Raw genomic sequence first — 11,894 nt, forward strand, 5'->3', positions numbered from 1 at the left:
AATAGATAAAATCTTAAAAAAAAAAAAAAATCTTCAGAGAAGATCATCCCGGATTACTCGGGAGGTCCTAAATCTGATGACAAGTGTCCTTACAAGAGGCAGAAGACGACCCAGGCAGAAGACCATGTTGAAGACAGAGGCAAAGACAGGAGACCACACGCCAGGGGAGGCCAATGGCCTCCAGGCACGGGGCCAGGCAGGAGCAGAGCCTGGCCTACAGCCTCTGAGGGCGTGTGGCCCTGCTGCCACCTTGATTTTGGACTTCTGGCCTCCAAAACAGTGAGAGAATAAAGTTCTGTTGTCTTAGGCCGCCCAGACTGTGGCAACTTGTTCCAGCTGCCATGGGAACCTCCTCGAGGGGCGTTCTTTGTGGCTATCTGTACTCCGCAACAGGCAGGAGTTGTTATCGTAAGGACAACAGTGAGGCTCAGCCATGGCCCTCAAGGCTAGCCATGGCCCTCAAGGCTAGCTCCCATGCTGGTTCTAGAAGCTTCCCCACAGCCATTCACTTAATAAGAAAAGAGAAAAAAAAAGATACATTTCAAAAGTCCAAAAGACACATTCACTTGCAAAACAAAACAAGACAGAAGAACAAAAAGAGACTATAAAAGCCACACACCAGGAGACACCTGCTATGGACACTTCTTTCTGGCTTCGCACCAGCTGCCTCACCCACGCACCAGGCCTTCCCCTGCCCCACTGTCCCGGCACCAGTGCTGCCAGCTGCCCCCCTGAACCCACAATCAGACCAGCTATGCCAGGTGTCCTAGTGCCTTCCTTTCCTGCAGAAGTGGCCCTGGATCTGTCCCCAGCAAGGAACTGGACAGGGCAGCAGAGGGTCCCCCCATCCTCTCCCTGGCCCCACATCCCCTTTGCCTCAGGCCAGCAGGGAAGGTCCCTGCCAAGAGCTGCCCACCCCGCTGCGACAACCCCTCTGCAGCTAACCCATGACCCCAGCTCCCCCAGAGGAGAGGAAGGGAGAGCAGAGCCATCACTCCCCGTGGGCCTCCGCGTCCTGCCTTCCCATCACCTGAGACTAGCTTCCTGACCTCACGCCCACCGGGCCACCAGCAGCCTAGGCCACCAGCAGGTAGGCCAGTGCCCACCCCCTCACTGCCCACAGCCCCACCAAACACCCCCAGCCGGCTCCCCCAGCCCGCACCTCCTGCCGTCCACGGTGGGCCTGAGTGACGGGCCCCCTTGTATCAATGCTCTCCGGCCTCCTTGAGTCCCTTCTGAAGGCCTCCAGACCCTGCCCCTACTGCCAGCTCCCCGCAGGCTGCGTGGAGAGCCGAGCTGGGGCACCATCACCCCGCTTCCCAGGCCCTAAGGCCTGACGGCCCCCCTGCTTACCCCACAAGTGCCTCAGTAGCAAGAGGTGATGTGGGCAGGTGGGTAAATGAGATCATTACTTAGCAGTGCCCATGCCCCCGATGGCCACGGGTGACCGTCTGGGTCAAGGCCTCCCCTCCCCCACCTGTCGGGTGTCCTGCCTGTGTGCCACCACTGTGTCTAGAGGGCATCCTCCCTCCCACACTGTTGGACACCCCCCGCCCCGCTTGCCCCTGCATCCCCCTTGGCACCTCCCACCCGACTAAGCCTTCAAACAGGCGTTACCAAGATCCCCAGTGTCCCGTATCACCAGGTACCAGGCACTCTTTGGGCCTTGTCCCGTTGGAGACCCCTCGCCCAGGTGGCCCTCTCCTGGGGCCTCACCCCTTCCCATTGGCCAGGCAGCCAGGACCCAGCCTCCTGCTCTGCTTCCCCACGGCTCAGAGCATGGGCCCCTTCTCCTCACCAGGGCCCCACAGCACTGCCCCTGACTGGCCTCCCGCGGCTCATGCAGCCTTTTCCGGCATCTCAGAGTCTCCAGAGGCATGCTCATCCCCAGCTCCCTGCCAAGGCAAACCCCCATCCTTCTGCCTTCCCTGATGCAGAAATGCTGCTGGTTCCCAGGCTGCTCTGCATCCCCACTGCTCCCACCCTGCCCCTGCCGCCGCCGGGTCTCTCCACCCCAACCGCTCTGCGGGGCCCTAGGGGTCTGCTTGCCAGACCAGGAGCCGACAGGGGTCTGGCTCGGGCCCCACCTCTCCCCTGCATCCATCCACCCATTTTTAAACCACACTTGTCTTATGACCAGCGTGGCAGGATGTGGACCCTGCCCTCAGGAAGCTGAGTTTGTGGGAAAGGAGGTACTTAAAATCCTGTTTAGGGGGGATCCCTGGGTGGCTCAGCGGTTTGGCACCTGCCTTTGGCCCAGGGCGTGATCCTGGAGTCCCAGGATCTAGTCCTGCGTCGGGCTCCCAGTGCATGGAGCCTGCTTCTCCCTCCTCCTGTGTCTCTGCCTCTCTCTCTCTGTGTGTCTATCATAAATAAATAAATAAATCTTTAAAACTAAATAAATAAAATAAAATCCTGTTTGTCCCCCACTAACCCAAGTCCAGCCCTGAGCACGACACCCCAAGTGTCCCACACATGCCTCGGCCCACAACAAATTCCAGAGACACTAAAGAGGAAGATGCCAGAAAACAAACACACACACCAGAACTGGAAGACGCTCTTGGCAAAGGTTTTTACCAAAGGGCACCTTGAGCAGGACATAAAATTCAGAGGTCCTGAAACGAAAGGCTGGTAAGTTTTTAAAGGTGCTGTGTGGCAAGACACCATAGGCAGATGTACATGACAACCAACCAGACATGACATGTGGTGTGAGAGGTCAAGGCAGCAACCAGGGACACGGGACCCACTAAGAGGCTAAGAAGCTTTTTTCATGATCTGGGTGCCGGCCACAAGGAAACTGAAATTTAAGTGAAAAGCTATGTGTGTATAATTTGTACGCTTTTCTACGAGAAAGTTAGATTTCAGCAAAAAGTTTACATAACAGTAGGTAACAAACTAGGGAGTAAATTTGAAACATGTATAATAAAGAAGGGAGTTAATATTCACAACATGCGAAGAGCTCTTTTTTCAAGGTTTTTTTAACGATTCATTTATTTCATTTTATTTTTTAAGATTGTATTTATTTATTCATGAGATGCAGAGAGAAAGGCAGAGACCCAGGCAGAGGGAGAAGCAGGCTCCATGCTGGGAGCCCGATGTGGGGACTGGATCCCCAGGACCCCGGGGTCACGCCCTGGGCCGAAGGCAGACGCTTCACCGCTGAGCCACCCAGATACCCCCAAAGATTCATTTATTTTAGAGAACGGGCGAGCAGGGAGAGGGAGAAACAGACTCCCCACCAGGCACAGAGCCAGATGTGGGGCTCGATCCCAGGACCCTGAGACCATGACCTGTGCGGACACCAAGAGTCCAAGAGTCAGAGGCTCAAGCAACTGTACCACCCGGGAGCCCTGGTGAAGAGCTCTAATAATTCAAAGAGAAACACATCTTACAGAAAAATGAACAATGCTCCTTTTTTTTTCTTCTTTTTTTAACCCCAGTCCCTGCCTGCCTCCGTCCTAGATCTGAGCAACGGGTTTGAGTAGGCAACTCGTGAAAGAATAAAAATGAAAATAGCCAAGAACTACAAAATGATGCTCACTTCATTTAATGATCAAAGAATGTGAATTAAAGCAATTGGGATTTTCTCATCCATCAGTTGGCAGTTGGAGAACTAGTGGGTCTTGTTTCCGCCCCGTGCACCTACACCGGAGGCCAATCTAGAAACAGCATCATTTTTTTTTTTTTAACAGCATCATTTTTAACGATAAGCCCAAATGTCCATGTAAAGGGACCAGGGAGATAAACGGTGGTACTTCCATGTCATGAGATATTCAGTGCCCATTAGAAAGCAGGAGAGGACCAAGACCATTCCATGGGCAAAGAATAATCACTTCAGCAAATGGTGTTGGGACAACTGGATATCCACGTGTAGATGAACGAAGTTGCCCCTTCCCTCATGCTCTGCTCAAAAAATTAACTCAAAATAGATCAAAAACCTAAATTAAGGACTAAAAGGAAGAAAACATAGGCATAAGTCTTCATGACTTCGGAATGAGCAATAATTTCTTAGATATGAGGCTAAAAGCACAAGGACCAAAAAAAAAAAGAAAAAGAAAAAAAGATCAACTGGATTCATCATAATCAACAATTTTTATGCTTCAAAGGACACCATCAGGACAGTAAAAAGAGAACCCGCAGAGTCGGAACATTTTTGCCCATCGCGTATCTGGTAAAGGACATGTATATAAGATACATAAAGAACACCTACAACTCAACAATAAAAAGATAAAAACCCAACTTAAAAATGGACAAAGGATCTGGAGAGACATTTCTCAAAAGAAGATACACAAACGACCAATAAGCACACGAGAAGACATCATTCACCACCAGGAGAGGCAAATCAAAACCGCAATGAGATACGCCCCGTACCCACTAGGACTGAAGGTCTGTAGTCAAAAAGGCAAATAACCTTAAGTGTCGGTGAGGATGTGGAGAAATTGGAAACCTCACATACCATTGTGAGGAATGCAGAATGGTGCAGCTGCTGTGGAAAACCATCTGGCAGTTCTTCAAACAGTTAAACATAGAATTAGCACATGACCCAGCAATGGCACTTGCTGGCGTCTACTCAAGAGAGCTGAGGACATAGGTCCACACAGAAGAACTTGCTCACAGATGTCCAAAGCAGTATTATTCATAACGGCCAAAAGGTGGAAGCAGCCCGAGGTCCATCAACCGATGCTCAGAGAAACAAACCACGGACATCCACACCCCGGGGTATTACTGGGCCATAGAGGGAATGAAGTGCCGTCCACGTGCGACACAGATGAGCCCTGAAAACATCACACTCAGTAAAAGAGGCCAGACACAAAACTGTTTGATTCCACTCAGAGGAAATGTCCAGTGCAGGCAAATCCATAGAAACTAAAAGTAGATCAGGGTTTGCCAGGGGCCAGGGGAAGTCAGTGTCCTGGAATTGACGCGGTGGTGATCTCACAAGTCTATTAATAGGCTAAAAACCATTGATCTCTCTCTCTCTCTCTCTCTCTCTCTCAGCCAGTGAGACTGGAGGCCGGAGGTGTGCCTTTAACTGTTGTTCTTGATGTTCCTCCTCAGTGCTTGGTCGTCATTTTGTTTCGTCTTGTTTTCTTTGAGCACATTTTACTCTTGACAGTGAACACAGCCACCAGTCCTCTCCAAAGAGCCCAGATAACTGCTAGCCTCAGCTCCCGCCAGCTGAGCCCCGGTCACCAAAGACGACACCCCACACTGATCACCCACTCACCCGTGTAAGCACCCCACACAAATCCTGGCTGAGAGCCTGGGGCTGGTGCCAGGGACATAGATAACCCAGCTCAGAGTCCAGGACCGGAAAAGGTGGGACAGTGAGAGGCCTGCATGACGGCAGCCCTGCCAGGGAGGTGCGGAAGCCCCTCTGGCTGAGCCTCGCAGACGGCACAGGACACATGCTGGGCACATGCCCCGGTGGACACCCCTCCCAGTGCCTCTCTGACCCACCTTCTCCCCAGACCCACGCAGGCTCCCTCCCCAAACCCCTGCCTGGGGGCCCTGCCTGTGTACCCCCTCGCACACACCACTCCCCCTCCAGGGCACCACAGCAGCTTTGTAGGAACACCCAAGCACTGCCCGCTGATCCACACAGACTCTGCTGCCACCCTGCTCCCAGCCGATGGGACAACCTTGAGGGCTCCACCCGGCTGCCCAGGCCCTCCTGGCTAGCCCCATTCCTGCCCTGACAGCCACTGGGGGACTTGGGCTGCTCCTCTATAAACGCCCTTACCCCACTCACCTGACCCACCTGGATTCTCCCTCACATCAAACCTTCCCTCCTCCCCACCCAGTCTCTGAGTCGCTCTAGGCCAGGCTCCCAGGCTCCAGGGAACTTCGAGTCAGGACACCCCTTGTGGTCCCTCTCCCATGGGGCACCAAGAGCTCTCCCGCCTATGGCTCCCGCCCCTTGGGGAATCTGCCCTGGAGAGAAGGCAGACAGGAAATTGAGAATGTTCCAGGAGGAGCAGTGACCATGAAGGGAGGACTGGGGATTTCCAGGGGGACAGCCTAGGAATGAATGACGTGTCCAGGGAGGGCCTGGGGTGTGGGGGGAGGGGATCATGGGGGGAGGGGATCATGGGGGGAGGGGCCAAGTGGTTGGACTTGGGAGGAGCAGATGGGGAAGGAGCTTCCCCTGGGAAGGAGCAGGGCAGGCGCGGGGCTGGGGGAGGATACTAGCTTGGGTCAGAAACCAGGAGGCAGAAGGCAGAGCCCTTCGTGGCCCCAAGGAAGGGACCAGGGGTGCTTGGGCAGGGCTGAGTGGCAGTCCCTGGGGCAGAGCCAGCTAGTGTGGTGCTGGGCCCCAAGAGAGGGGACTCCGGCCTCCTCCCCACTCGCACACTGGCCGACATCAGGTGCCATGCCTTCCCTCCCTGCCTCCCTCACTGGGGGCGGCCCTCCACCCCCAGGGACAGACCGGCCGGGGCCTTGGTCCTCTGGAAGGTCCAAGCAGTTCACAGCGGTCAGGCCTGCAGCCCGTGGCCCAGCCACCTACGGCCTTCTGTGGGCTACTCCTGGCCCTGCAGTGGCTCTGGCCCGGCCACAGGCACCAACCTAGCCTCTTACTCAAAGAGCTAAGGAGTTGCAGAGGAGCCTGGTACGACCAGACGCCCTCCCCAGCCCCAGACCCGCATGCAAAACCCTACTTAGCCACGCTCAGCTGCCAGCACCACACCCAGCTGGGGAGCCCGAGCCGCAGCACCAGCAAGTCCATTTCGGGAAAGTGCCCTGCACCCACCAGCAAGAACCAGGCCGGAGTTGCCCACTGCCCTCTTGTCAGCCTGCATCCACCACGCCCAGGAGGTGGACACGGGCCAGGACAGCCCCGCGTGTCCAACACCAAGCCTGGCGTCCAGGGAGGCTGGGGCAGGGGCGGGTGCTGAGACAGGACACCCCCAGGGACCGATGAGCTCTCACTGCTGGGAGACAGGTCTCCACCCCAGGGAGTAGAGGGAACACAGCCACTCAGGCCAGGATGCCCCAGCCCTATGCCCTAGACGGTTCTGGACCCACACGCAGCCCTGGGATCTGATCACACCAAGAAAGATTCTGGAATAAACCGGTATTATTCTGTGCAGGTGGCCCTACTTTAAACAGAGCGGCCACTTCATAAACAGCTCCGTCCTGGGGTGAGCCAGGAGAGCCGCGGCCCCCATGGGCAGCTGCTTCCGTGCCAGGGACCTGTCTGGACGGACCCTGCAAGGCTGGGCCACTGTGGGAGGTAAGAGCCGCAGGCCGGTCCTCTCCACGCGAGGCGCCCCGGTCAGGAGCCCGTGGCGGCAGGAGCATCTCCGTAGGACCAGGAAACTGGCTGACCGCAGCACATCCCCCACCAGAGCTGGAGTGCGAGGCCCGGGGAGGCCTCCCCCTGCCTGGGTGAGGCCAGTGGGTAGGAAGCACGGCGAGGCCCAGAGGGACCTCTCTCCCTGAGCTGCCCTTGGGGGCAGAGCCAGCAAAACCGGCCACGTGGAGCTGGAGGCCGCTCTGGTCGGCTCTGCCCACGGCCCCCACCCCGACCCTCTCGGCAGTGCACTCTCGGGGCCTAAGCCTCCGTGGGCCAGGGGCCAGGGCTGCGCTGGTGCCCGCTCAGAGCCCGGCGACCCCGGCGGTGGGCAGCGGTGTGGGCAGCTATGGACAGTGAGGGCCGGGGGTGCCGGTGCACGCAAAGGGTCCGTCAGAGTCCGGAGCCCATCCTCTGGAAAGGAAGAGAGGGCTGCCCTGCCTCCCGGGGCAGGGAAGGGGTGCGAGGAGGTCCCTGCCAAGGAAGGGTGGCAGCCTAGGTGCCGGCCAGTTTGGGGATGTGAGGAGAGGCCACAAGTATGTGACCCACTGCCAGGTGCGGCGCGGCCCCCACCCCACGGGGCAGCACCCTGCTGGGGCGCCAGCGCTGGGCCTTGACCCACCGGGTGCTGGGCACGCACTGGGGGCCCCTGGACCCCGGCTCAGGAGCCCCCCCGCACCCCAGCACCCGCACCGCAGGATGCCCTATTAAGGGCAAAAGCGCGGGGCCCGGCGGGCGCGGGGGGGGGGGGGGGGGGCGCGGCGGGCTGGGCCTGAGGGGTCGAGGCGGAGGGGCGCTGTGGGGCTGCGGCCGCCGAGGCAGGTGGCGGGCGTACCTTTGTACCTCTCGCGCACCTCCTCGTAGGCCTGGATGAAGTCCAGCTCGTCGGGCGGCGGGCGGAGCGGCAGCGGGGCCGCCATGCCTGCGCTGGGCGGCCTCCAGCCCCCGGTCCCCGCGGCCGCGCGCCGCTTAAAGGGGCGGCCCCGCCCCGCCCCCGCACCCAGGATGCCCCACGGGCGGGGCGGGGCCGGGCCGGGGACCAGGGGCCGGGGAGCGCCGGCGCCGCGGGGGGGAGGGGGGCGGGCCCACGCGCGCCCCCGCCCCCCCCCCCCCCCCCCGCGACCTCACCTGGCCGCGGGCGCCGCCCGCCCTCAATATAAAAAGAGCCCTGGACAGACAACAAGAATTAGGTATAGGAGGATCCCGCCTCGCCTCCCTGCGTGGAGCCCGCTTCTCCCGCTGCCTGTGTCTCTGCCTCTCTCTCTCATGAATAAATAAATTAAATATTAGAAAAAAAAAAAGGACTGCAAGAGAAAGAAAAAAAAAGCCTTTGGTAAAACTAAAAGATAAGTTCGGGCAGCCCGGGTGGCTCAGCGGTTTGGTGCCCCCTTCAACCCAGGGCGTGATCCTGGAGACCCAGAATCGAGTCCCACGTTGGGCTCCCCGCAGGGAGCCTGCTTCTCCCTCTGCCTGTGTCTCTGCCTCTCTCTCTCTGTCTCTCATGAATAAATAAATAAAACTTAATAAAAAAAGATAAGTTATTCTCCCATGAAACGGGCAAAGACCCTGTCTCCCTCCTTCCGAAACGCCCCTCGCAGTGTCCCTGTAACCTTGGGTGCTGCCCACCCTGTGACCACGAGCCCGACGGCAGGGAGTCAGCCCGAAGACCCCCAGGCAGGCGCACAAGGGTCCCGCCGGGCCTGGAGAGCTGGAGGCCACCGCGCAGGGCCAGTAACGGTGAAGACGGTACAGCGGCGCTGCAGGACACTCAAGACTGGCTTTCACGTGGTAAAAACCGTCCCTTAAAATCCATATGTGATCCACCCACACAAGCCGCAGGCTGCCCTGCTCCCCTGCATCTCCTTGAGCTGCTGCCCATGCTTCCACCCACAGAGCTCCTGCCCACAGTCCTGTCCTCCCTCTGCCCACCTGCCTCGGTGCGCCCTCCCACCTCCTGCAGGGGCCAGCGCTGCCCTCCTGCAAGAATGGGGTCAGCACCCTGCAGCCTGGGCAGGCCTGGCCTGCAAACCTTCAGCAGGCTCCTCACGTTCCCAGCACATCCTCCTGCCTGATGGCGGCCAGCCCTGGGTCACCAACTTCCCAGGGGGAGGGGCCACTCCCCGGCCCCAGCCCTACACTCAGGGTCTCTCCTGGAGCCTCTCCCATCCTCCTCCACAGAATGGCAGCTGCTGGAGGGCCATGGAGGACCCCGGCTCCGGGGAGGGCTGCAGCTCTAGCCAACCAGGTGGCCCCTCCTCTCCTGCTCCTGCACGCTCCCCCGCACTGCCAGTGGCGGCAACCAAGAGCAAGGGGCCTGGAAGGTGGCTCTGCCCCAGAAGCCCAAGAAAGTATCATGGCATCTGGGCACTGTCTCCTTGAAAGTGGTGCCAGCGAGGGCGCCACTGCAGTGGACTCCACCTCAGGCCTCAACCTGAGACCTCCTGCAGCGACAAGGGGGCCCAGCAGGTGGCGCTGTGCCGCGCACAATCACCTGCCACCCAAGAGGCCTTGGGGACCAGCAGGTCCCCCTCCCATCCCAGTGCTAACACCGCAGGCGGCAGACCGCAAGTGCTCAGTCAACAAGCCGGTGCAAATGTCCAAACTGCCAGGCTCTTCCGCGTTACCTGCAATGCGGATGACTGCCCGTTCGGCAGGGTCCAACACGCTCCCGTTGCCCCCGGAGCTGCCGCCACTGCGCCGGCTCCTCTGTGTTTTCCCCAGGTTCCAGGGCAGTGTGTCCCCAGGGCTGGGCGAGCCGCTGCCTCCGTTGGCATCTTCAGCCGCGGCCCGCACCTCGTGGTCCTCGGCCGACATGGCCTCCTGGCGAGGGAGCAGGAGCGGGGTCACACCTCCGCGTTTAGGGGCACACTGCACAGCCGCCAGCCAGCCCCATCCTTAGCCCACACATTGACCCTTTCCACCCTAACCACCTGGACACTGACACCCACGCCCGTGCTATGTCCCACTTCATCCACACCTGACCCCCCCCCCCCCACTGCAAGGCAGACAGGAAAGCTCTCCGCTCCCACCCACAGCTGGCCTCACTCCCTCCAGCTCACCCCTGGGACACCGCATAAAGACAGCCCTCCCCCCAGCACCGACCTTGCTCCCTCGTCTATCTCCAGGACACTGGGCCCTCCACGCTGACACCCGCCGGCTCACCCCATCACTCAGACACCAGCCCCCACCGGCTCGTCCCAACCTGGGCGTCCCCCGTAAACCTCAGGTCAGCAGGCAAGCCAGACCACCGGGAAGCCTTGACCGCGCTCCCGCCCCCCACCCCGCCTGGGCCTCCAGCACTCCCGGCGCCCTCCCCGCCCCCGGCCCCGCGCGCTCCCACCTTGCTCTCCGCAGTGAAGGCCTATAAATACCCGGAGCCGCAGCGGCGTGGGCCGCGGGAGCTCGGGCCTCCCCTCCAGCAGCCGCCGCAGCCCCACGCGCACCCGCTCCGCACACCCCCGCGCGGCCGTCCTCGGCCCGGGGCCCCGGAGCGCTGGCGTGCGGGGCTGAATGCGGCTCCGTCCCGGCGCCGGGGTGGGGCAGGGGCGCGATGTGGACTCTGCCTCCGCCCCGGGGCCAAGGGCCGGTAGGGGAGGCGGGCACCGGGCTGGGGGCCGCCTCGCCCCGCCCCCCGGCACCCCCGCCCGCGGTTAGCCGCGCCCCCAGCAGCCTTTCCTGCCCCCGCTCCGGGCGCCGCCCGTGCAGTTCCGCAGTCCGGGGCGCGCAGAGGCGAGTCCTCCGCGGGGAGGATGGGCCGCGACGCAGCCCCGCGCAGCCCCAGGCCCCGCAGCCCCCGCGCCGCGCGCCCCCGCATCCCCGCCGCGCGCTACGTGCCTGCTGGCCCGGCTCGGCTAGGCTCGGCCGCGCTCACTGCTGGGCCCGGAGAGCCCGGGAGCCGCGGACGCCGCGCGGGCGGAGCCACCCGGAGCCCCGCCCCGCCCTCGCCGGTCGCGCGGGGGGGGCCCAGTCTCCGAGGGGCGCCTGCAGGGCGGGCGGGTAGCCAGAGCGTTGCGGGGCGCAGGGTGCGCGCCGGCTCGGGCCGCCCGACTCTGCTGCGGCCGCACCCGGGGCGCCCGCACACCCCGCCGCCCGCTGTCGCGCAGACGTCGACTCGAACGACAGAGCCGCGCGAGGACCGGGCCGCGGCGGGCGGGGTCGGCCCTGCCCCCTCCCCCGGGCTCTGCTGACCCCTGGCGGCCGGCCGGCTCCGGCGAGTGCCCGCCCCCGCGGCGACCCAGCCCGTGCCCTCAGAGCCCGCACCCGTGCGTCTGTCCCCGCAGCCAGGGGCTGGGGCGCCCCCTCGGGCATCTCAGGCATCCGAGGGGGCGGCCTGGCTGTGCGCAGAGGAGCCCAGGGAGCCGGGGCCGGGGGCGGGGGGTGTTAGGGGGTGTTAGGCGGTGGTTAGGAGGCTGCGGAGCCGCCCTAGCGCCCAGAAGGGTCCCCTGGGGAAGCCCGGTCCTGTGCGTGCAGGTAATGAGGCGAGTGGGCAGCGCCTGGGTGTCGCAAAAGATGACAAAGATGCGGGGCGGGCAGCCACTGTGCTGTTAGTGCAGGAGCCCGTGGCCAAGGGCCGCAGCAGAGGGCGCTGCCCGCAGGCCCA

At 61.3% G+C, this 11,894-nt stretch overlaps 1 protein-coding gene across 8 annotated transcripts in view; it reads right to left on the bottom strand.

Annotated features, from left to right (window-relative positions):
• The window catches only part of PLEC (plectin), a 54,257-nt gene extending 43,037 nt beyond the window's left edge, over positions 1-11,220 (bottom strand). For 3 of the 8 annotated variants that reach the window (XM_072775402.1, XM_072775401.1, XM_072775399.1), the window contains exons 1-2: positions 11,129-11,220; positions 9,919-10,114 (exon numbers count right to left, since the gene is read on the bottom strand). In XM_072775402.1, coding sequence (XP_072631503.1) covers positions 9,919-10,108 — 190 coding nt within the window. In that variant the 5' untranslated portion in view covers positions 10,109-10,114; positions 11,129-11,220. Of the gene's footprint in view, positions 1-8,129; positions 8,254-9,918; positions 10,115-10,634; positions 10,778-11,128 lie in introns of those variants that run through there. The other 5 variants (XM_072775417.1, XM_072775412.1, XM_072775410.1 and 2 more) reach the window with 3 other exon arrangements.
• Positions 11,221-11,894: the final 674 nt, after the last annotated feature.

Source organism: Canis lupus, chromosome 14 (genome assembly GCF_048164855.1).
Source record: "Canis lupus baileyi chromosome 14, mCanLup2.hap1, whole genome shotgun sequence".
Taxonomy (NCBI): Eukaryota; Metazoa; Chordata; class Mammalia; order Carnivora; family Canidae; genus Canis; species Canis lupus.